Source organism: Phyllostomus discolor, chromosome 1, assembly GCF_004126475.2.
Source record: "Phyllostomus discolor isolate MPI-MPIP mPhyDis1 chromosome 1, mPhyDis1.pri.v3, whole genome shotgun sequence".
NCBI lineage: Eukaryota > Metazoa > Chordata > Mammalia > Chiroptera > Phyllostomidae > Phyllostomus > Phyllostomus discolor.
This window is the reverse complement of record NC_040903.2, coordinates 209,744,879-209,769,926: the sequence shown is the minus strand read 5'-3', so window position 1 is coordinate 209,769,926 and position 25,048 is coordinate 209,744,879. Positions and strand designations below refer to the sequence as shown.

The window sequence follows — 25,048 nt, the reverse complement described above, 5'->3', positions numbered from 1 at the left end:
CTCGAACGTGAGCTCCCTCCCCCCTTCCTGTGAACCCCAGCACTCGCCGTTCCCACCCCCACTACAACGAAGCCGGTGACTTTCCAGTCCGGGAAGCAGCACCGGAGAATGACTCTGATGGGCCCCTGCCGGGCTCATCCCAGAAGAGGAAGAAAGCCGAGAAGCATTTTTTCCCACGTAACACAGCAGCAGCAGCAGCAGCTAATGCTTATTGAGCTTTCACAGCTACCCTCTGGGTGGGTCTAGTTATCCCCATTTCATGGGGCCCAGCCTGCCCTGACCCCTTTTAGGGTGCCTGTGGTTACTCTGAGCTTCCAGCACAGACAGTGGGGGTTGGGAGTGTGTGTGTGTGGGGTTGGGTATGTGTTCTCAGCTCAATTCTAGGGGAGGTCAGTTACCCGGTCAAGCATTCCCACCAGGGGTGATAACTTAGCATGACCACTGGCCAAAGTCCAAAGTTTTCAGCTGCCTCCCCTTCCCATCAACACCCAGGGCCCTGCTCATCTGCATAATGAGCTGGGCTTACCAGTAACCTAGTGACTCGGTCATTAGCATATGGGTGTTAGGCATGGGCTGTCCGGGAGGAAAGCAAGGTCATTGGAGACGTGTGGACTGGCTGAGAGATCGCATAGTCCATCTGGCGTGGCCAATTTAATTGGCAGCTCGCTTTCTGTGTAACCTGGTAGCAAGGCTGTGAGGAGCAGGGGGCTCTCCCTCACCACTGTTAGCGGCTCCTGAAAACGTAACTGCACACAGTCACCAGGTGGGGAGGTCAGTTCAGTTACACGGCATCTACCCTGTCCTTCTAGACGCAGGGGCTGCGATAGGGTCCAGCTCATTCAGAAGCCTGCAGTGGTGGCTTGCACAGATGCTCTATCCTGAGCCCGGGCACATCTCCCCTCCGCGATCAGCCCTCAGTGACTCCTTTTGGCCACATGTCTGCCCGGCCGAGCGGGGAGTGTGCGCCCCGTGGGAGCGGAGCAGCAGCACACCCTCAACCCCGCAGGGCCCGCCCCTCAGGAAGGCAGTGAGTTATGAGCTCCTGCATCCACACTTCAGAGAGGGGACAGGCTGCCCTGGGAAGCAAGGCTCTCGGCCACAGAGGGTATTTAAAAAAAAACAAAACAGTCGTTACAATGCCCAAGCCACTCACTGTGTTGGCCGGCCACTCTGTTTAAAGGCCCCACAATTCCTAACAGTTTGGGTGTTAAAATGCCCTGCAGCAACACAGGGGACCCTGTATCTTGACTCTATCAATACTGAAACCCTGGTTCCGATATTATACCGCAGCTTTTCAAAATAGTTCCATGGAGTGGGGGGAGATAAAGGGTCCATGGAATCTCCCTGCACTATTTCTCAAAACTGTGTGTAACACTACAACTATCTCAAAATAACAAGTTTAATTAAAAAAAAAAACTAAAATGAATATGCAGCCAAGTGGCTCAGCTGGTTGGAACATCGTCTTGCACACTGAAAGGGTGCGGGTTCGATCCCTGGTCGGGGAACATACAGGAGACAAATGATGGATGCTTCTCTCTCCCCCCCTCCCTTCCTGTCTCTCTAAAAAAAAATCAGTAAGCAGATCATCAGGTGAGGACTTAAAAAAATAAACAATAAGGATAAAACCAAAACGGAGTATGCCTCCTACAGTCCAGAAACACCTTCCAATTGTTTTTACTATTTAGCACATTGAAAACCTGTGCGGTGGGGGCTGGAATCCACAGCCGTCCTTACATCCCTTCTCACCTGGAAGTGGGGGCAGCCCCGTGGTTCCCCTTTTGTTCTGTGAGGCTCCAGCAGCAGGACTCGCGGGAGCCTCCAGAGCACAGGCCAGGGGGGCCGCTGCTGTGTCTTCAGCCAAGTCTGGTTTCCCCCCGGCCACATGCTCAGTAAGGATGCTCCCACACGCCCAGGAGCCTGGCTCCAGCCCGTGGTGGCCCTGGGCGCCAACGAGCCGTCGCCATAGGAGGCCATTAGGACGGGGCGCTTCAAAAGGATTTTCCCCGCACACATCAGAAGGAAACACGTGGGCACGCTGGTCCGGTTTCAGATCTCCAGATGAAACAGTTGCCTGAGTGTGAATCTCAGGGAAAAAACCCCCGAACCGAAAACTGAGATGGACCACATGAAAGTAATTACTGTGCAGTCTCCACTGCGGGGCGGGGCGGGGCGGCGCGGGTGGGGGAAGGGTATGCAGCACGAGTTCAGAGCGAGGGGCCCACGGACCTGGAATCCGGAAACCACCAGCCCGCGTCACGGCCTGGAGCAGCCCTCGGCACGCTACGGCCCGGGTTAACCAGGCTGCTCGCCACACCGCCACACCTGTACCTCCACAGGTCCAGCCTGCAGCGCAGGGGCCCCGCAGCAAAGAGTGTGCCGACCCCTGACTTGGAGCCCTCCTCATGATAAAAACGCCACTGGCGGTGTTTCAGTGCCAGGCTCTGTGCTGAGGGCTTTTGACGCCTCAGCCCCTCCAACCTGCACAACCAACCTGCAAAGCTAGGGTGGTCTCCGTCTCATAAAGAAGGAAACTGAGGCTCAGGGAGGTTAAAACCTACTGGAGTTCACAAGCCTCGTACATGGAGAAGCCAGGATTCAAACTTCAGAGCACTCGATGCTGTGTGCCTGGCTCCTTCCAACCAATTGTCTTAGCTCCTGAGCAAGCCTGGCCCCTCCCTGGGCCTGCAGCCTTGTCTGTGACGACATTGGGATTGCACGAGAGGGTCTAGCATCCCAGCTACTCCTTTGAATAAGGTGAGCTCAGCGCCTTCCCAATCAGATGTCAGGGCACAGGGTGATATCCCAAATGCCCAGCACTTATATTAGTTTCTTAAGAAGTATTTTTACAGCACAAACACTTCCAGGAAGGGTTGACATCTGAGTGAAAAGCTGAAAGCCACGGAGAAGTAATAGTAAACAGGGAGTGTATAATTACATTTTTTAAAAAAGCATAAAATACTTCTGAGCTTCCTGACAGCCAAAGCAATAAAGGGAAGACCGTAAACAATGAGACTCTCACTACCTAACGTGATGAAGCATCCCTGCTATTGTACCTGGCAGCGGCAGTGCTCCTGACTCTGCCTCCTGCCATTAGTGTGGTCTTAAGCCACAAAGAGGCACACTAGGATCCCAGCTTTTGGGTCCTCGAAAGGCCTGGCACATCCCGGCACAAGCTGGTGGAACGCGCCCAGCGTGGGACACTGAATGGGGTCGAGCATGTCTCACAGGAAGGCCCCTCACTCCACTGGCCAAGGGCCCCATCTAGCTCCCCAGGAAGATACAGGAGAATCTATCAGAATCCACTGAAGAGCCTGTATACTTTTTTAGTAAGTAAAAGCAGAATTTTAGGAAGCTCCGAAGCAGCCAGGAAGGAACTTGAAGTGTGCCCAGCGCCTGGCATGGCTCGCCCCAGACACGGGTCTTCACACAGCCAATGCGGAGCCCTGGAAACAGGCAGTGCATGGTCACAGGGTGCGTGGTCACTCAGTGGCACACCAAGGTCAGCCTGGTTGTCCCTGCCGGTGGAGGCCCCGGTGAGACAAAGGCTCCTCCCTGGCAAGAACTGGCCTGCGGGCCTCATTCCCTCACTCACCTGCAGGCAGCTGCCCCCTCCTGTGGTCTGCCCACGGTGGCTGAAACTGGACCCTCTCTCCACTGCACAGTTGCTGCCCTCTTGTTGCGCTGCGTGGGTCCCCGCACATCCCCGAACCCGTTCTGTCCTCTGCCCCGAGGCCAGAGTCACCTTCCCGAAGCACGCCCCTCGTCATATCAGTCCTCACCCCAAAGCCTCCCCAGCTCCCAGCGTGAATCCCAGACTCTAGCTGGACCACAGGAGTCTGTCTGTCACGTGATTACAGGATGACCTCCCTTCCTCAAGCCTCCCCCTCACTTAGCACGACACGTGAACAAACCACAAAGTTCTGCTTCCGAGACCCATCGGTCGGCTCTTTGTTATGGTGCGGTAACAAACCAACCCCGAGACATCAGGGGCGTACGGCACACTCACGCCCCATGCTCATCGCGTGCTGGCAGTCACGGGCCGCTTCTCCTGTCTCCCCATTCTGGCTGCCAGGCAGAAGGATGGGCCATCCTCCCAGGAGAGAGATGAGACGCAGAGCTGGCAAAAACACACGTGAGCCGTTAATGCTCCTGCTCACCGCGTAAGCCATGTCTGCTCCCATGCCGATGGCCAAAGCAAGTCGCGTGTCCATGTCCAAGGTCAATGCATAGAACACCCTAAAATGCCAGTCATGCCCCCACCCTCCCGGAAGGTCTGGAGGCGAGTGAGTGTAAACGGTAACACGAGCCATCCCAGGAAGTCCTGCCTCGGGGCCCAGGTCCACGTGCACCCCGCCACCTGCGGGGTCAGAGGTTGTCTGTCCATACCCCCCCCCCCCCACAGGAGAAACCTCTTGCTTCCCTGAGCCCCGACGCGGCTTCCTCTGCCTCTGAAGGTGCAGAGACCGGAGTGTCCCTCTGTCCCCAGAGAGTATTTTAGCCACTGGGATCGCGTGGTCCCTCCCCCCGCTGGATTGTAAGTCAGGATCCTTGGGAGCAGAGCGGCCCCCACCCCGCCTGTGGGGTTCAGCACGCGGTGGGCAGCGAGAGATGTTTATTCAGCGAGTGAGTGAGTTTAAGGAGTAGAGAGATTTGTATTTGATTTTCAAGATTTAAAAAAAATTTTTTTGGCAGAAGCAGAGTTACTTCCCGCAGCGTGCCCTGCCAGTATCTGGATTCACGCGCCCTCTTCCCTCCGGGCTGTTCTGTCGGGGTGAGCCTTGGCTCCATGCATCTGCACCTGGCCAAGCGGCGCCCGCCTCAGAGGTTCCTGGACGGCTTGGACGGTAAACAAATGAGTAAATACATGAAGGAGCAGACAGGCTGAGCAGACTTCAACCCCGGAGGCGGCAGGAGAGGTGTGAGTGGAGAACCCAGCCAGTCAGCGAGGCAGGGAGAAGCTGGCTGGGGGACCCTGGCCTCATCGGGGTTGGCCAGACTTGGTGCTGCTTGAGCCAATCAAGTGGAGGGTGTCGGCGGATTTGAAAAGTCTGCAGACTGCTTCCCACTTTGTCTGCCAACTAAGTGCTCCTGGAAAGAGACCACAGGGCACTGCGAGGTTAAGGCACAGGCTACGCCCCAACGGCGACTCCTACGGCAGGATTGCAGAAGAGAAACGGGGACCAACAGACAGATGAGCCCCAATACACACCTTCGGGCTCACCCCAACCCCAGGGTCATACACTCCACTCCTGCAAAGTCAGAAGATTTGCCTGGCAGTGAAAACAGACCTTGGGCGTCTTTTCTCGCACCCACAGTGCGCTTTCAAAATAATAATTTAAATGCCTTTACGTCTTTCCACACGATTACACATCAGACCAAAGTGAGACTGGGCAGCGAGACCGCCAGACCCTGTAAACTACACGGGGACAGCAGACCGCTAAAGCGCGGTTCCTGAAGTCAAGTCCTGCCCGGGCAAAACCGCAGCTCGCGGAGGGGGAGCGCCCCACCCGGACTCCGCCTCCCCGTCCAAGGACAACAAGAGGGGTCCATGGTGAGCTTCCTGGGTGAGGAATGGCTGACGTGGTGCTTACTGCCCCTGTAAACAGAAACTGTCCTCAGATCAGGAAGGCTTCATCTAGTCCTGCATTGAGCCCTGTACACCTGCCTGGTAAGGCCGGTCTGACTCTGGGCACTGAAGGGCACCCTAGGTGGTTTCGAGTGGGGGTGGCCTGCCTCCCAGCTAGGCCCCCTCCTTGCAGGTAGGATCTCACCAGCTTCCCAAGCAGAGGTGGACGAGAGCCACATTTGTCAACATGGGCTGGATTTATGGAAACTCAAGGCCAAGGGTCTGCCAGCCGCAAGGTCATCCTCACTCTCGGGTATCCTACTCTCCCACCCTGTGCCCTGCATGCTGCAGCAGGAACTCCAGGGCAGGAGCCCATCAGGGTGCGGAGGCTCACAGAGGGGGTGCAGCCTGGGTTTCAGGCCTCAGTTCCTACCCGGGCCCTGCACTGCCGCTGGGTGCACCAACCCTGGCTCCCAACCCCGGGAGTCTCCTGACCCTAGCTGCTCGCCAGCACCACCTGGGAGCTTTCAGAATACCTCTGCCCACGTCCGGACCTTAGTTAGAGACTCTGATTTAATCAGTCCAGGTGGGGCCCTCGCGTGGGTATTTTTTGTAAAGCTCCCTGGGCAGGTCTAAAGCCCAACCAGGGTTGAAAGCCTCAGCTGCAGGCCCCAGATGCCCACGTACTGTACCACACAGTGCTGGGATGGAGGGCTGGACTGTTCGGCATTTCTCCACCCACACACCCACCCCACACACTTGGGATGTCCTAGGTTGAACAGTGTTTAAAGCTCAGATACTTGCAGCGCGTGCTCATAGCAACAGTAGCTACCATAGTTAAAAGGTGGAAACAAGTGTCCACTGATGGATGGATGAACAGAACGTGGTCTATCCACGCAGTGAAACAGTGCTCGGCCTTTAAGAGGAAGGACGTTCGGGCACAGGCGACACCATGGACAAACCTTGAGGACATTATGCTAAGTGAAACAAGCCAGTCACAAAAGGACAAATATTGGGTGCTCCCACTTACATGAGGGGCGGAGAGCCGTCAAATTCACAAAGACAGACAGTAGAATGGGGCTCACCGGGGGCTGTGGGGAGTGGGGAGTCCCTGTTTCACGGGGGCAGGGTTTCATTTTGGCAAGATGCAGCGAGTTCCGGCGACGGGTGGTGGTGACGGCTGCACACAGTGTGAACCTACTTGATGCCACCGAGCCTCGGCGGCACTTCGCTTTTAAATGGTTAACGTAGTAAATTTTGTTATGTGTATTTCACCACAGTAAAATGGTTTTTAAGTGTAAATGTTTCTTTACTTTTACTGCAGACTGTCTCAAAACCTGACCATGCTATTGCGGCCCCACCGGCGCCCACTAGAGGTGGACCTGAGTGTTTCCCATGGAAGCTCTGCTCAGGGGGAGCCGGGGGAGCCGGAGGAGCCTGGGGACCAGAGCTCCTCGAAGCCGCTGGGGGGATGCTGGATCGAGATCTAAGCACGAGCCTTTGCCACCGAGCTCTGGCTCTGCGGCAGTCACAGCACTAGGCAAAGCAGCTGGCACGCGTGATCTCATGTCATGCTGCCAAGACTCCTGCCCAGTGAGTACTATGTGAACCCCATTTCACTGATGGGGAAAACTGAGGCTCAGTGAGGCTAAGCAGTGGGTTGGCCAAAAAGTCTGTATTGGTTTTTTTCTATAAAACAAACGACACGGTTTTCATTTTCACCAAAAACTTTATGGATTTGGATATTTTGAGTATGTCGGCTGTCTCCCATGTGGCATAACACTGATTGTTTTCAATTGATGCCTCAATTTGATCACTATCGACTTCAACGGATTTACCCAATGATGGGGCATTGTCCAGCAAGAAATCTCCAGCAACAAACTTCGCAAACCGCTTTTGACGTGTTTGATTAGTCACAGCACCTTCTCCACACACTGAACAAATCTTTTTTGTGTGTTTCAGTTGCATTTTTACCTTTTTTGGAAAAAAAAGCGTAATATGCCAAAAATATTGCATTTTCTTCCATCTTCAAAATTAAAATGGCTGCTCAAAATATTCACCCATTTTGATAAGTCTTTTAAAAATGCACACTGATATGACAGCTGTCACAATGCAATCTAACGCAACTGTTTCAAATGAAGCTGAAGATAACTACGCACGACCACAGCCGTCTTAGGGGAAAAAACCAAACAAACGAACTTTATGGCCAACTCAATGATGTACCCAAGACCACACAGCTCATGGGCAGGGCCGGGACCCAAACCCAGGTCAGGCAGCCTCTGTACCCTCACTTCTCAAGGTGTGGCCCCCAGAGAGGCAGACCCACACCATCTGGAGCTTGTTGGAAATGCAGAGTGCTGCAGGCCCCCCCCCCCCATTTAATAAGGTCCGAGGTGACCCCGGCGCAAGAAGGGGCAGCATGGCTCTGAGCTGTGACCGGAGCCAGTCCCTTCTGGCTTTACTGGGCAAAGCTAATTACTCCTCGGGAGCTCCCTCCCAGGGCGTGTGTGGTCTGCAGGGTGGCTGCCAGCCCCCGCCCGGCTTTTGTCCTCTCCCTCCTAATGCCAGGGCCCACAAGTCACTTAGCTACTGGTCACACTACACCACGCTGGGATTTGTGCCAGAGAAGGAAAAACAAGTGCAGTTTAAATGACCCAAGGGACCTGAAAGCAATTCTTTCCAGGGCTTGCCCCCTCTGAGGCCCGTAGAAGAATTATCCAGAAATTAGAGAAAAGACGCAATGCCCAGCCAGTCCACTCTGCTTGCCAGCGCAGGGCGCCTCTCTTGTAAACCGTCCAGCGTGCAGTCTGACCCAGTCAAAATACCCCGGGTGAGGCGATGTCCCTCCATTTCCCCGGGGAGGCTGTTGGAGAAGCCCCGGGTTCCTTAAGAGGCAGGTAGGGGAGGGCCCTGGCCCCTAGCTCTGCCCCTCCCTCCCCTGAAGGCTCCCTGGGTGCAGCCTCCGGCAACCAGGTGAATCAGCGAGAACCCGTCTCCAGGCCCAGCCTGCACACAGCCCCTTTCACAGAGGCTTACCTAATAAGCCAGAGCGACTTAGCCTTCCCTAATCTTTGCTTGGAAGTCATTCTATCCACTCCATTAATCGCCTTTATCAACACTCCCGAGGGCCTCTGGGGAGTCTCCACCTCTCTCTGGTACCGAGTTTCTCGGGGCTGCAGACCAGCCCACCCTCGCGGGGACTCCCGCTCCTGGCTGTCATCCACGCCTTGTGAATTGTGTCCTGCATGACCCACGTGCCCACCCAGTGCTTTGTCCGCACCCCGGGGCCAGGCACGGTCATCAGCTGTCTCATGGAAGCTCACACGGTGGAGGGCATTCCATGTTGCATGACTGTGGTCACCCGTCCAAGCTCTTCCTCTCCAAATAAGGGAAGACACAGAGGCCCCCCCAGGCCGCACGGGGAAGGCTGGGCTGCCGCCACCTTGCCCGGTGCCTATGCTATGGCATGAATCCTCTCTCTCTCTCAGGATGAGGCTCCGCTACCCCGTGGCCTGCTCATCGGCGGGTGAAGACAGGCAGGAAGGAAACCAGGATGAGGCTCTGGGCACTGGCCGTCCCCAGAGAGAGAACCACAGTCTGTCTTTCCCATGCATGCACAATGTTCTGTTTCATAACTCCTCCCCACGGGTCTGTTTCAATGCCTACACGCTGCTTCCAGCAAAAGCCTCTGCATTGGTGCCTCTGCAAAATCCTGTGGGGGTCAGCCCCTGCTGATATAAGAAGTGTAATAAATGGGGTGTCCCTACGTGCCAGGCAATGTGCAGAAGGAACATGGGGATCGTAGAGTGAGCCGTGCCCCCTCCCCTCACGGGGCAAAAGCAGCATCTCTGTCACCCCTTCCGCTCCCCGCCCAGCAGGTGCCCTCTGGCCTCCCGCGTGGGTGGAGAGGTAAGCAGTTCCTAGAGAGGCAGGAGCGATCTTCCCTACTCCTAAAAGCCTACGGCAGCCAGACAGAGGCCCCACCGCTGGAGTGGCATACCCGGCACTAGGCACGATGCAGCCGCAGGGCCGACCACGCCCGCCCAGGCACCCCAACCTGAAGCCGGCTGAAAACAACGCCCCCGTCCCCTGGATCCAGTCAGGCTCCCTTTCCATCCTGTTTCTGCAGTCACCACATCCACCGCCAGGAATGCCATGCACTCCCCACCTGCCTAGCAGATGCCCACCTGCGTGGAAGTACAGCTTGAATGCCTCGTGCTTTGTCCGTGCCGCTTCCTGCCACGCAGGGCTCCGGCGCGTCATTCCAGGGCACCCCCGGGGACTGTAAGTCTACCTTCTCCCCTAACCGGCAGGCTCACTGAGGACAGGGCTGTCTCTCCCCAGTCCCGCCGTTCCGCGGGTGGCCCACCCACAATGCCCCGGGAGTGTCTGTCGGATCGGTACCTCCGAGTATGGAACTCAGGGCAGAAGCCAACCACTGGGACTGCTGCGGGGCTCTCCCTGGACGAGGGTCCCTGGAGAGGGGTCCAAATCTAAAGGAGGGAGGGAGTCCTGCCCCGCCCCCGTCGTGGGTCACTGTGGCGTCACGGACGACGCGCCTGCATCTGTGACCGGAGCTGAAACTCCCGCCTCTCAACTCGCACATCTGACGTCACTTTTGCCTCAGTCAGTAGCTCCCCGTGGTTCTGTCTTCGCTTTTTTTTTTTTTGGCTTTGTAAAGTTTATGCTACAAACTCTCACGTACCTCAGCGGAAGTCACCCCCACACTGCCAGCAGTCACCTTCCCACGATGCAGAGCTGCCCGGCGACCACCGACGGCCTCCACCGCGTACAGGGTGGAGTCCAAGGGGCTCTCGGTCGGATACACACTCCCTGTCGGACGCCTCGCCTCCCTGGCCCGCCCACGTGCCTCGTGCGTGTGGCTTACCCAGCAGCCCCTGGGACTCTTCCTCTTCTTCCCCCCGAAGAGCACAGGCTCTGGGGCCAAGCTGCCCAAGTTCAAATCCCAGCTCTGCCAATTCCCAGCTGGGAGAACTGGGGCAGATCACCTGACACTGCCACATCTACTCACACCCCGTGACGGTGGATACAATCACAATGACAACAGCGCCTACGATCCCCTCTCCAGGACGGTCACGAGGCTCAGCGGGGGAGGGTCTACTCCACTACTCCACCGTTATCCTTCCAGTGTCGCACGTGCCCCTCCTCAGTGCCCCCTCGATGGGACGCCCTTCTCGACCCTGACATGTAGGACTTCTCTGTCCCCTTCTGTCCTCACCACCAGTGTCACCGCACCTTAGACCCCTCCCCCACCCCCCATGTTACAGTTTTTTGCAGATTTTGACCCTCTTGGCTAGAATCGAAGCTCCCCAGATGCAGGGTCCACATCCAGGTCCCTTTGACTTTCCCTGCGGGCCCAGCAGATGGGGCCGCTCCCCCAGCCTTGGTCCGGAAATCAAGCAATAAACCCACAAAGGGCTTCCTACCCGAGCGCAGAGAACCGGCTCCAGGAGGCCTCCTGACCAGGGTCCTTCATTTGTATGTGTAGTTATTTGAATGAGCACGTGCCTCAGGCACGTGGCTGAACCAGCTGGGGTGGGATCAGCCCCGCTAAAACACCGGCCCCTAAACTTGGCACGGATGAGGGAATCCAAAGTCAGACATTTACAGTGTGAAATGAGATAAGCTGATGGTGAGCTCCTAGGAGCTGGCATTTAGAAAGACGATCTAAAACGATCTTCGTCGTTCTGTTCTCGCCACCAGAGACCAACAGGCCCTTTGCTGCGCATGAGACAAGTGCAGTGCTTTCGCCAAATCCTATTTGTGGTTTTATGATCGATTCCGCAAAGCCCCAAACAACCGAGTTTCTCCATTTCACCAGGATTGCGTGTTCTTCAAAGGGACGGGCATCCGTCCCTTTGCAAACAATGATGATGTCTGCCCAGCACTTTGCACTTAACCCTTAAAGGCCTGTACGATAAACGCCATCATCACCCTCATGCCCGTTTCACAGGCAGGAAGCTAAGGCTCCCGACAGCCAATAGCCAGAGTGACATTCGCAAAACAGCAGAGCCTGTGTCAGGGCCGGAACGCAAACTCTGGTCTCCAAGTTCCAGACCTCGTTCACCAGGTCCCACTTCACCAACAGAAAGACCAGATTTAGAAAATACTGACACATACACACACACACCAGCCTGCATGGTCTGGGCAGTCTCAGCATCAGTCATGCAAAATGTCAACAGCTTCTTGTCCTCAAAGACTTGATAACAAGCAAACCTAGTCCAGATATTCCTTTGTAACTTTCACTCAAATACAGCAAGTACTACACTTAACTCACCCTCCACCCCCTAGCAGAGGCCAGTTCCAGAGACGGAGCCTGTTATGCTACCGTTGAAGTCATCCTTCAGAGATCGTTTTAAGAGCAAAAGCTTGTAGAGCGCTTGCTCCTCGCCAGGCACCCCTTAAACGTCGTGCTCGGATTAACACGTCAAGTGATCACAACCCCAGGAGAAAGGCTGTGCATGGGCCCCTGCACGCACATACGTGCACACACACTATTCTAGAGCTTGGGATACACCTGTGAACAAACCAAACCCTGCCCCTTCCCTGAGAAGGTAAAGGTAAAGTAACCAGTTCAAGGTCAAGTAACTAGCAAGGGCAGAGGCAGGATTGGAACCCAGGCAGTTTGGTCCCAGAGTCCGTGTTCTGAACTCTTGAAGCTTGTAACCCCTAATCCCTCCTAGCCTGGGTGTCCCAAGGCATCACAGGCTAGAATGGACAGCCGGGGACATGGCAGCTGCTTCTCGGGTCACAGCTCCCCGTGGGTCACAGCGTGAGGGCACCTGTCCATCCAGTCACCACCATTTATGCGGGACTCCGCCTGGGCCCTAGAGCCCAGGAGGCTGGGGGCACCGCGCTGCCCTCCGGGAGCTGACGGGCTAGTGGGCAAAGGCCAGCAAACAGCACCCTCAGGAGAGCTGCCGTCCGCCCTGAGCGATCACTGGGCCCGGCCGCCTGTGAACTGGGGTGACGGCCCCACCCGAGGCTTAGCGGGGCCACTGTCGACCAGTCTGCCAGCGTCACCCTGGGTCAGCAACCCCTCCATTTCCCAGCCCGCTCCTTCTGCTTAAACACACACACACACACACACACACACACACACACAAACACACAAAACCAACAAAGTAATCTGATTCAGCCCTACCCCGTTGAGCACTGACTCCGGTGCTAAATCCCCAAAGCCTAATTACTCACTATTGTGCGTGGTAATCTTAGGTGTTTGTTTTCTCTCCCTGGGACAGCCAATGAGCGAGGTGCAGCGGTTGCTACTAAGCGCTGTTCCAGGTGGGAGGGGCTGCTCGGATTTCTCGGGGAGCACTTCCAAAGGCACCGGGCAGCTGCTTGGAATGTCCTTCTGTCCACCGCTGTCCACCACCTCCGGCTGCTCCAGGCCCCGCTCAGAGGCCATCTCCTCCAGGGAGGCCCCCTTGCCCCGCACCACGAGCTCTTTCCTCCAGAGCAGCAATTTCCCGTTTTTTTTCATCTCGTGGCACACATAAAACTAATCACTAAAAGTCTGCAGCACACCAAAACATATATTTTTGGCCGATCTCACACACAAAAAATAGATATAATTTTGATTCATTCACACCGGAGAGCTATTGTTGTGCTGGCTGTTGCCACTTTTTGCCTTGACAGTCTCAGGGAAAAGAGGTCGGTGCCCCTGACTAAAAAGTCAGGTGTTGCACGTTTTAAACGTTCTTGCGGCGCACCAGGTGCAAAGCGCAGCTCCAGAGGTATCTGCCACAGTGGCTCTGCTACTCAAGCCCCGCCCGGGTGCCCCAACCCGCTGTGCACTCCCCGATGGCAGGCATGGGGTCCCTTCCGGCTTCAGAGTCCAGCAGAGTGCGGGGGAGTGGATACCGCTGGCAGCATGTTGTGTTCCATTTCCCGGGCAATTACCTAGAGACCCGGGCTGCAGCCCCAGCCTGAGCTGCGTCCACAAGGGAGCCAGAGGCCGGGAGGCTGAGCGCTTTTGCTATCGGGGCCGAGAGCTCCTTTGCTTCTTCTCAGCCACACAGTGACTTTCTGTTCTTTCCCCAAGGGGACAGCCGCTGCCTTTCAGGAGAAATTAAATTCTTCCGACACTTTTTTGTTGTTGTAAAATTCTGTGCCCCCCCCCCCCCCCCCCGCTATGGCCTCATTAATAATGTGTAATAACATAAAAACCTTTTCAAACATCTGACGTTTCTGTTGAGTTGAACGGCGGGATCTCTCCACCCCAAGGCAACACATGGCAATGCTGAATAATTTCCACTTTTGCTGCAGGCAGGAGCGTTCCTCCGAGTTCCAGAGGAAGCCGGGTGGGCGCTTTCTGGGCTGCGCCAGGCCCACATTGCGTCGAGAGAGGAGAATCTGGGAGTCGGGAGCAGCAGATGGCCCGGTGAGGAGGAGGGATCATTAGCAGATGGCCCCAATAGTTTGGAGAAGGGGAAAAAATAGCTTTGATTGCAAACAAATCAGTATTAGAAACACACCGAGATGCAGGCCCACACGGATGTTCACTGCTGCAATGGACGGACAGGCAGTCCCCGTTTCTCCCAGGGGCGCCCAGGCAGTGGCAGAAGCTGGGAGAGGCACTCAGTGTCCTCATTGTCCACCCCATTTATTAAAAATTATGGGTAAGGATATCGGCTCACCTTCAAGTTAAAAGGCTCCACAGGGGATTTTCAGGGCAGGGAAATGGTTCTGTGTGACACTGCCATGGTGAGCGCATGCTACCATACATCTGTCGAAGCTCATATAATGCGCCAACGCAAGAGCGAATCCTGATGTAAACCATGGACTCCAGTGACTCATCATGTATCACTATTGGGCCGTCGACTGCAACGTCGATACCACACCGACAGGGTGATCATGATAGAGAGGGGACTGGGGGTGGGGGAAGTCATGCAGGAACCCTGAATTTTCTGCTCAGCTTTTCTGTAAACCTACAACTGCTTTAAAAAGAAAACGAAGTTTCTTAGCTAAAGCACACACACCTGGCTCCACTTCTCGCTGGCTGGGGGATCTTGGACCAGCTACTTAATTTCTTCGCTCTTCTTTTCCTCACCTGCGGAACGGAGGCCCTAACAGCACCCACCTGCGGGCCTGTCCAAGAGCAGCGAGAGAATGAACTCGTGGCAGGGGCTTGGAATGGCCCCGCACACAGCTGGTGTAAGCCGTCCGCACGCTGAGAGCAGCTCTCATGCGCTCGGCACGCCTCAGTACTTCTACACGCCACGTGGCTTCGCAGGTGGGAACTGCTGTTACGTTCTGTCTTTATAAAAGAGAAAACCTGAAGCTTAAGGGATCCCGACCTTGCTCAAGGTCACGCAGCCAGCTAGGAGGGTGCAGCCAGGGCTCCGACCCATACCGCTGCCTTCCGCAGGTCAAGCTGCATCTCCAGGAAGAGGTGGTGCTCGCTGGGACCCGAGCTTCTTCTGGCCGCTGGGAATTCTGTGCTTATCCAGGGCCATCTCGTTTGGTGGAGCAGAGCGGGAGGAAGGAAGACAGGGAGGAATTCCCCAAATGCCAGGCAGGATCTTGGCAGAGCCAGTACTAGAAGCCGGATCGCTGGTCAAGCCACTGCACCCAACATACAATATCCCCACCCCCACCCCCAAAGCAGAGGATCACATTGATGATGGGCTGCTATGCATCAGCCTCCATTCGCCAGTCTGTCACTACCCCACAGGCCACTATGGGGGTTGGTGACACTCTCCCCAAGAAGCCATCTGGCTCTCTGGAGACTGTCCTGCCCAGGATGCCCCCTCCCCGGGGTGGGAGTCCCGCCTCTGCCCTCTGGGACAGTAACTGAACTGCGGTCTCCCTGCCTCCAGGTGAGCAGCAAGTTCAATTCCTGCTTTTCCAGCTCAGGATTGGCTCCGACGCAACTTTGAAACTTGGGATGTGTGACTCGTCTCCCGAGCCTGCCGAAGCGGCGTCTGCACAGACCTTCATCCGGTCTCGTCGCCGGCACCGCCTCACCTCCATGCCCATGGGTCCTGGTGTGCCTTTTGCCACTCTGGGTCCCTCCTCCTCCTACTCATGCTTTCTACACCTCTGCTGCCCACACAGGGGTGCCCACGGAGACGCGCCACTGCGGCGGTGCCTACTCCATACTCTCCTCTCCTCCTCCCCCAGTCTCCCCACCAACTCCTATGCACAGGACCTGCCCCACTAGTCGCTGCTCCCCACTACGCGCACATACGGCCTTTACATCAGCCCTGGCACAGCCCGGTCAGGCCAGCACCAAGGTGACCACAGAAGATCCTCTGTGTAGCGCCTGCCTCCAACTCCTCTGGCCTCCAGGAATGCTGGGAACCAACCAGCTTCGTCTTCCGCTCGCTCTCAAGCACCCCTCCCCCAGCCCTCTTTTCCCAGCCCTTCTTCTACGGACACTCGGATGGACCAAATGCCTATGCCCCACCCCCAAATCCTCCCGTGGAAGCCCGAACCCCAAAGCAATGGTGTTTGGAGACGGGGCCTTTAGAAGGTCACGTGGGTTACGAGAGTGGGGCTCCGGTCCGCTGGGATTAGCAGCCTTAGGGGAAGGGACACCAGACACCCTGCTCTCGCCCTGCCCTCCGCTCGGACACAGAAACACGGTGCCGGTGTGCAAGCCAGGGAGACAGTGCCCACCGGAACCCAAACTCTGGAGCCCTGACCTTGGACTTCCGGCCTCCAGAACCGTGAGAAAATGCACTGTCTCTATTGTTTACACACCCAGCCTGTGGTGTCTCCCGCTGCCGCCCCAGCTAAGACGGCCACCAGGCATTCCGAAAGACACATCTGCAAAGTGGAAAACCGAACGAGGTAAAGCAAACCGCCCCCCATGACAACGGTCTCTCTGCTTCTTTGTGAACATGGGGGCAGAGGACAGAAATGCAAATGAACAGAGGTAACCGGGTAGGGGACGAACCCCCCCCCCCCCCTGTCAATCTCAGATGTGGGGGCAAAGGCAGCGTAAGAACACAGCAGGCCAGGCCCACCCCAGCCAAAAGCCAAGGTGTAAAGTAACACCACTCAAGAGACCAATTCTTTTTTGCAGCAAGCTCTGCAAGGTTTGCCATCTCCAGCAGCCGAAGTCCTCAAACGACAAAACAAATCAGAACAAGACGCTGGTCCCCAGAAGACAAGAAACAACGTCCGGCAAGACGTGTACTTCTCCGCTCGTCCTCACAAAGTCCGACCAGCGGATGGTTTTCCCCGTTCCTACCAGACGCAGGCATCGCCCCGCCTCCCGGGTGAGCGGGTGGGAAGAGCATGAAAGCGAAAGTTGGGGCCTGAGCACGGATGCGTGTACCACTGGGTGGGTGTCGACTTGTTTAATTCTGACAACATTACGAGGTAGATTCCATTGGCACCCGCCTCTTACAGAAGGAAGAACTGAGGCCCATACTGTGTGCAAAAGCAAACGGGACTTTCCCTTTCCTGTCTTACGTGGGGGAGGCGAACCAGCTGTAAAACAGTGGACAGAGGTCTTCCCTGCGCAGAGCTGAAATGAGAGACACAGTGACCCAGAGGCCACTTCGGGTTGGGTGACCAGGGAAGGCCCAAGAACACTGCAGGGGCGAGGAGGAGCCTGCCACGGAGGGTCTGGGGTGGGGAGCGGGGTCAGCAAGTTTCCCAGAAGCTCCAACCATCGGCCACAGAATGCACCCATCACTGGCTGTCACCCGCAGGCCCGCCTGTCTTCCAACACTCCAGGTGGCACCACCGAGAGAGGTGTGGTTCCTCCCACGGACGGAAGGTTTGCACCTCCCCCAGATTCCCACATCGAAGCCCTAACCCCCTAGTGGGATGGTGGTTGGAGGTGGGGTCTTGGGGAGGTCATTAGGTTCAGATGAGGTCATGAGGTGGGCGGGGGCCCCTCTGATGGGATCGGTGCCCCTCTGAGCAGCGGAGGGGACACCAGAGCACACACCCTCTCCCCACCACGTGAGCCACTCGATGCCAAGGGCTGCCTCACCCCCTTGCTCATGCTCCCCACCAGCTGCCCCCCAGGGCTGGGCACACACAGCAGGTGTGTCCACACGCCTGTGAAACAGGACGGAGGCTGGGGTTCTCCCAGCCCAGAGACCAGGGGCTGGGAGGGTAGTCAGGCCTCAGCCCACATGGGCTGGGGGGACAGCTAGGGTTGGGGGGCAGATGCAGTGTGTATGGGGGAGGAGGGTGGGTGGGCCAGAGCCAGAACACCAGGGGTGCTCCTGCCAGTCACGAGGGCTTAGAAGTCACTAAACTTCTGAGCCTCGTCTTCCCCACCTTTGCAGAAACACTGAGAATGAAAGTGCCTAATATGCACTATATACTTCCATTCCATTGTTCAGTGGAATGGTTCCAATATTTACCGAGTCCCTCCTACGTGCAGGGCCTGCTCCCGAAGCAGTCGCCACGAAGCGGAACACAGACGTTAATAATCGCTGCTCAAGAGACTGCCGATTCCCTCCCTCTTCCTCCCATGGGGGGGCAAGTCCAGGTCTCCCTCCGACAGGACCACCTGCTGCCCAGCGGGAGGAGTCATCTGTGGTCAGAGAGCGCTCTGAAGGCATAGGAAACGGCAGGGCACACGAGACTGAGAAACGGACCTGCCCGAGCCAGCGTCCCCAGACTCGAGGTGACAAGTCATGAGAGGAGGGCACAGCCGGACCAGGGCCAGAGCACTAGAAATCAGTTGAAAATGTTGAACCCCGATTCTTCCGCCAGACTGGCTCAGTGCCCCCAAATGGATGGTGCTAATTTAGTATCTCAGGTCCCCGGAGCAACAGGAGGGCCTGGCCGGTGTTCCCGAGTCAGTCCGGCATCTGCACCGCCCCCCATTCCGCCCGATGAAAGACGGTGTACATCGGAAGGTTAGATGACGGCACGACACTACTACGGCTGCATCACCAGGGCAGGTGAGAGTGCAAAGTTCAAAGGGAATCCCGGTTGCTTCTCTGCAAGCCTGCACTCACCTAGCTCCGAGCCCAGACGTACTTCTCGGAAGGATCTGGAGACAAGGGAAGTGGACGGTGTGGAAAACAGGCTCCGAGGGGAGGCCCCGGCCCCCTGCACATGCGGAGCCAGAGGCTCCAGTCACACAGGCCTAGGCTTGGATGCCGGCTTGCCCGCTTATACGTTGACGTGACGGTGAGCACTTGCGTGTCTTCCCCTGATGTTTCCTGAGCAGCGAAATGCAGCCTCACGATGACTCCACCCACCCCTGCTCCTTCGCCCTCCCACTCCATCTCCTCTCACCACGGCCCACGCTGGGCCTTGCCACCAGCTTCTCCCAACCACCCCAGAGCCAGCAAGAATGCAGAGACCCAGAAAGGGTATGTGGCTCACCCAACGACGTGGAGGAAAGCCAAGTGGTACCCACCTATAACACAACCTCGTCGTTCCCACAGGGCTTCCGAACGCATCACCCCACTGGGTCCTTCGCACAAAGACCGCCAAGTGCTGGCACCAGAGATCAAGTCCAGGCTGCCCCGCCCAAGGTCCGGGCAGTTTCCATTCCCTTTGATGCCTGCCAGGAGTATACCCTCTTCTCCCAAGAATCATCTTCCCCCGTTTTAGCAGAGCCTGCCTGTGGCAGGACGACAGACGGGTTGTCCTCTCCGGGTCCCCACAGCCTCTGACCCCCCAGAGAAGTCTTAGAAAGAACACCAGAGCTGCCTGCCAGGGCAAGCAGAGTCCATCTCCCCGAGCTGCGACGACACCCCAGGAGCTCCCGTTCCAGCAGAGGGACCCAGCACCCCGGGGTCCCACCCCCGTCGTGGCCCTGGCCCCATCTGACCTACTGACAGGTCACCCCCAAGTGCCACCTGCCAGAGCAGCGGGGTGTGCTGCCCCGAGGGCTCCAACAAATGAGCACCACCAGCAAAAGGGAAAGAAAGAGACACCCAGGCCAACGAAACCGAGAGAGCGGGAAACGCGGAGCCTCAGGAGCACGGAGACAGATGAAAATTTAAAACTCTTGAACGTGACCTTTTTGGTTGTTGGGTCAAGAAAGTACTCGAGTTGCTTAGCAGCACCATTGGTGAACGCGTGTACATTACCTTTAAATGCTTTACAGCGACCCTCCCACCTACGTTCCTAAAACACTTTCCCCAGCTCCGGGCGCAATCCCCATGCGCAGGCCCAGACAGATGCCCGGGCTGGGGCAGGGGCAGGGGCAGCAGTTGGGGAGGATGAGAGCGGAGAATCTCTCTCTTACCAGGGTCCGTGCAGTTCTTGGTGGTCTGCGTCCCATTCACCGGCGCCATCAGCTTCCTGTTCCTCCACGTGTCGGGTAGATGTCTGCTTGCAGAAGCAGGTCTGTGCCCTGGATTGGAAACCAAGTCCCAGACACCACTGAGTCAGGGTGGCACCTGCCTTCTCACAATGACCTTACACAGCTGTGTCAACGGCAGTAGCGGCCCCCTTTGACGAGTTGGGGCCACCTTCCAGGAGCGAGACAACGGCTGGGAGCACAACAAATACCACCTACAGCAATGTCTCCTAGCTCTAGTGCACTGTGTCTAGTCCCAGGTGGGTCGGCGCGTGAGCTGACCTCAGTCACGATCTCCCAGTCCCTGGCCCCTCACAGGTGCAGCAAAAGGTTCAGCTGAGTGGCCATTAGGTTCTCTTCCAGTAAAGATGCTCAGGTGTGCCCGCTCTGGAGGAGGCCCTACAGATGGACAGCAAGCCAGCTTACCAGGGGGAGAAGACCAATGGGGTCTTGCCCTTGAACGTGCACACGAATGATGTGGGGACCGTGTTAAAATGCAGGTTGTGATTCGGTAGGTCTAGGCTGGGACCGGGGATTCTGCACTAACAAGCTCCCAGGTGAGGCGGAGTCCACCGTTCCCAGGGCCAAACGGAGGCAGAACGGCGATCTCTCGGGCACAGAATCCAGTTAAAGTCCGAAAGGGCCATCCTGATCCAGTAAACCCAGGTGATTCTCACTGTGAAAGTATTCATTTACCTCTCCTGATGCGTAAGCGGCTTCAGCTGGGTAATAATACTTCTATAATGCTGACATCCAAGAGCCTCTAGGTGTTTTGTTATTTCTGGTGTGTAATTGAGGCGGGGGGGAACCACAGCCACTCGCCCAACTGCAAAACCCCAGGTATTAAGACGTTCACGGAACCATTACGGTGGGTGTTCTGTTGGAAACAGCCGCTGCTCTTAACCTTACACCCTCAGTCACAAAGTTTGGGTTTTGAAAGGCAGCGTTTTAAAAGTGTAATCACATGCCATCTAATTTTTACTTAGTTCTCACTCACAAACCTCTCTGAACTGTCCCTTCTACCTGCACGGGGAGGTGCTGCCACTTCATCTCCCTGCCCAAGGTGCTAACTCTGCGGCATTTCTTTCATTTTTTTTTTAAAGTGCGGAAAACAAAAGCAAAGGTCCCCCAGCGTCCCATTAAAAATGGCAGTGCTTGCCAAGTGAACAGCTTCCGAAGATCCCACATGGGCTCACCCCCCCCCACCCCTGCCGCCCCCCTGCTACACATTTTTTGTAAGTTTCTCCTCTCCACCTCGGGTTTGCATATCCTGGGCCATTTTCAACCCCCTGGGGCTCTTCCCCGGTGAAGGCGTGTGGATCGGGCCCCAGACACCGGTGCTCTCCTACCCGCGGGATTCGGAGGAGTTCAGAGCACCATGCTGAAACAAAGCAGCAACCTTCCCGAGAGGACAGACTGCCCCAATGTTTCCAGGGTTTGACGAGGACGCGTGAGGACACCCAGGGCGCCTTTGGACAGGGGTAGGGGCGAGAGGAGGGCGGAGACGAAATTCGCAGCCTCTGAATACGGGTTTTGGAGGGGCGCGGCGTACGACGCTCCCCGATCGGAATAGGAAAGCGTGCCATTCCGTTTCATCCGCCCCACGTCAAGAGAATCCATATCTGGACCCCCCGCTGCGCTGCCCCTCCCCGGCACACTCCGGAGACTCCACTGTGGCACCAAGGGGCCAGAGGTTCTGGTTTTCGTCTTAGTAACACAGCCCTGCAGCCGCGTCCTGAGACCCCAGGGGCCGCGCGCGTCTCAGGGGAACTCGCGCCACAGCTCGGAGCGCCGACATCTGCCCTCCCGGGTGTGCTCCACCTGCTCGCCTAACCCTTGGGACCAACCTGGCGGGAAGAAAGGGGAGACATCTTGGAGCTGTCCCGCGGCTTCTCAGCCCCAACCTCCCCCCCCCCCCCACACCTGCCCCCAACTCCTGGGGCGGGCGGCCCTGCACCTACCCAAGCTGCCGAAGAGGCCGGTCGCACAGCACAGCAGAGCCAGCACCGCACACACGAAGCCAACTTGCTGCGGCAGCATCTCTCGCCTCCCGCGAAGTTTGTGCGGCCGGAGGGGACCTGGGAGCGCCATCCCGGAGCGCCTGGGTGCCCTCCCTGGGTGAAGATGGGGGGCTTCGGAGGCCGAGGGCTGTCTTTGGGGGAGCGGCGCTACGGCTGGAGCGGGCGGCGCGCCGCTCAGAGGCCAGAGTCTCCGGACCAAAGCTTCATGGCCCACAGGGAAGGTCAGCGGAGAAGCACGGAGAGGGGATGTGTGGGCGCGCGGCGTGGCCGTGGCTCCGAGTCCCGCTCCTAGCGTGCGCGCACCGCACACCACGGCTCTCCGTGGCGAGGAGGCGACGCCGACACGGTGGCGCTGGCGTCCCTGGCTTGCAGATCTGGCGCAGTCCTGGCGCTGGAACCGCTACCTGGTCGCTGAGGCTCGGCGGGCTCGGGCGGCCGCAGCCTCGGCTGCCTTGCCCGGGGCCGCCCGCGGGGAGCACTCAGTGCGCCCCCGCGCCCCGCGCCGCCGCTCCCACTCGCGGCATCCTCCTCCTCCAAGTTTGGCGGCGGCAGCCCGCCAGCGACGCTCCCTTGCTTCGCGACGAGCCGAGCCCGGGCGACCCCAGTGCGCGCAGGGGTGAGGCAAGCTGGGCGCACTGGGCCTGCGACCCTCGCCACGACAGCCTCGCCGTCGGCCCTCCCGGGGGCAAGCTCTCCACGGGAACTTTCTCTCTGGCTGCTGGTGCCTGCGTCTAGCGAGGCCGTGGCGCCTCCCGCCCGCAGCTCACGCCTCCCTTCTCCTCCTCCCGCCCTCCCACCCGCCTCTCACCGTCCGAGCCGCACGTGTACTCCTCCTCTAAGACGCACTCGCCCGTGCGCGCCTCCCTCCCCCCGGTTGGCTCCACTACTGCCCAGTATAATCGCCCTCCTCTTTTTCCCTCTCTCTCCTCCCCTGTGGAGTCGAACCGAGCCCTCCCGGGCTGCTGCAGAGAGGAACAGGTTATGGCTCCTCGGAGACTCTGGGAACAGGGTTAGCGTGGAGCGGTAGCTCTTGTTCAGGCTCCCCACGTCCCCCCCACCCAGGCGACCCGACCCCGTTCCGGGGGTAATGCACGAGAAGATTAATTGCTCGAGCAGAGCAAACAGGCTCGCAGCAAGCCCAGGAGCTCCGGTGCCCGCCGGGACCGGCTCCTGCAGGGCTCTCTGGGGCGGGCGGGCGGGAGAGCCGGCGGCAGGGGCGCAAGGCCGGCCTGCAGACGCTGGAGACGCGGGAGAGAGAGAAACCCGAGAGTTCCGCGGCCCCGCCGCTGCGAGTTGAGCTTTTGATGTTCCGGAGCTCCGCCGCTTCGCAAGGCTTTCTGGTTTTCGCTTTGTTTTGCTTCCCTCCTCTCTGATCGGCTCTCTCGCGGAAACTGCTTTAAAAATGGGGCAGGAGGGAGAATTTCAGAAGCGCAGCAGCTGAGAGGTAATCCAGGTACTAGCAGGTGGTGGGGACCTTCGCAGAAGGGCCTCAGCCCGGAGGGTTTGATTCAGATCCTAGCACTGACTTCCTTCTCCCGCAGGGTCATCCCGCAGCTGGCTCCGGAGGGCCTGCTGGGGGTCAGGTCCACCGAAAACCCCGTTTGGAACAAAGCCAGTTCTGTTTAATTAAATAAGTACACACCCACCGCGTGTGGGACCTGTGCCAAGTGCCAGCCAGAGAACAACACAAAACAAGCAAAGAAAAAAAGATGGTTAAGATCCAGTTCCCCCCCCACACACACACACTTTCAAGGAACCCTGAGTAGAATTGGAGCCAGACCCTTAGATCCACGCCTGTTGAGCGGCATCTGTTCTAAAAGCCACGCTTTTGCAGAGTGTGCATTACCCCTCACCGCCCGCAACGTGGGCCACGGCAGCAGGAGCTTGCAAGGCATTCGGGCTCTCGGGTTCCAGCCGACTGAGTCAGAATGTGCATTTTTAACACGCCCCCCTGGAGATGAGTGTGCACATTCACGTGCTCGAAGTACGCCCCTTGCAGGTCTGTCTCAGTGCCGCCAGCCCATCACCCTCCGCCCGGTTCCTCTTGGGCTGAGTGAGCCGGGGTCATTTTGCTTGCGTCAGCCTTGGCATAGTGGCACAGGTACGAGGGGGACCTGAAGGGCCAGGGGAGGGGGAAGTTTCACTAGTTATTTTCAGCATCCTTGTTCCCGTGCCCACAAGGATACTGAAGGCATGGACACGAGACTAATTTCGGTGGAAACCCCTGGAGGAAATGACATGGAAAAGGCTGGCGTTGTCGGCCTTGCAGCGGAGGGCCCAGGGCTCTCTGTGCTGTCTGCAGAGACGCCCCACCGCTGGGCTCCCGCTCCACGTTGGTGACCTGTGTCCCAAGTCAGCCTGCTGTTGACAGGAAAGATGCTTTCCATGCTTCTGCGGAATGTTCTTCGCGTCGACTCGGCTGCACGAGGATGCATTTATTGATGGCTAATAGAAGGCATAGGAGGCAGTCACGTGAAAGCTAGCCAAGGGCTCTTGCCATGGCGTTGAAGGCCAAGGGCAAAGTTAAAGTGGTGAAATGTTGTCAGCTTGTCCAAAAGCCAGTGCTAGGGTCACACGGATGAAAGCAACCCCAATGAACGGCATGGCATCCGGTTGTTAGGATTTAGAACGGTCTCAAGACCTTTTGTATGGAGTTCGCCTGGGGCTGCTGGAAAGGGAAATGTCTGAGTCCGAACCAGGCCGAAGGGGTCAGCACGTGAGTCTTTAAGCAGTAGCTGGCCCTTTAATAGGACACTCCTTCGCTCCGACACCTGTCACCTGCTTTCAGCTCCTAGGATCCTTGGGATAATTTCACAGGCACCAATGGGTGCCTTTTATTTGGCAGTTTTAAAAGCAATCTGTTTGGTGTTGTACTTTTTGCTTCATTTAAACAGTGCCCGTTAGCAAATAGCCTCTGCGAAGCTCCAGCGACTCGCCCTGCAGACGGAAGAATCGGATTTTGTGTGCTTTTCAGACTCGAAGCCTTCAGGAGCATTTTCTAAGTCAGCAAGGCCGTTGGGGCAAGTGGAAAGTGCAGCCCTAGATGTCTCTCGGGCCCCAGGGCTGGCTTCAGGGGCACTGGGTTCGGAGTATCCCTCCTGCGGCCGAATTTTCTCCTAACGTGACAGAGGAGACGGTTCACACCGTCAGACAGTGCTCCCCCTCTGGGGAGGGAGGCTCGGCCTCCGGGATGGGTACAATGGTATA

The 25,048-nt window shown here is 57.3% G+C and overlaps 1 protein-coding gene across 2 annotated transcripts in view; it reads right to left on the bottom strand.

Moving 5' to 3' along the window:
- Positions 1–23,552, bottom strand: part of SLC24A4 (solute carrier family 24 member 4) — a 133,782-nt gene extending 110,230 nt beyond the window's left edge. Inside the window, exons 1-2 of one of the 2 annotated variants that reach the window (XM_028507328.2) lie at positions 21,782–23,552; positions 19,767–19,874 (exon numbers count right to left, since the gene is read on the bottom strand). In XM_028507328.2, the coding sequence (XP_028363129.1) occupies positions 19,767–19,874; positions 21,782–21,911 (238 nt within the window). In that variant the 5' untranslated portion in view covers positions 21,912–23,552. The remainder of the gene's footprint in view (positions 1–19,766; positions 19,875–21,781) is intronic. The other variant, XM_028507329.2, reaches the window with a different exon arrangement.
- Between the last annotated feature and the right edge of the window lie 1,496 nt (positions 23,553–25,048).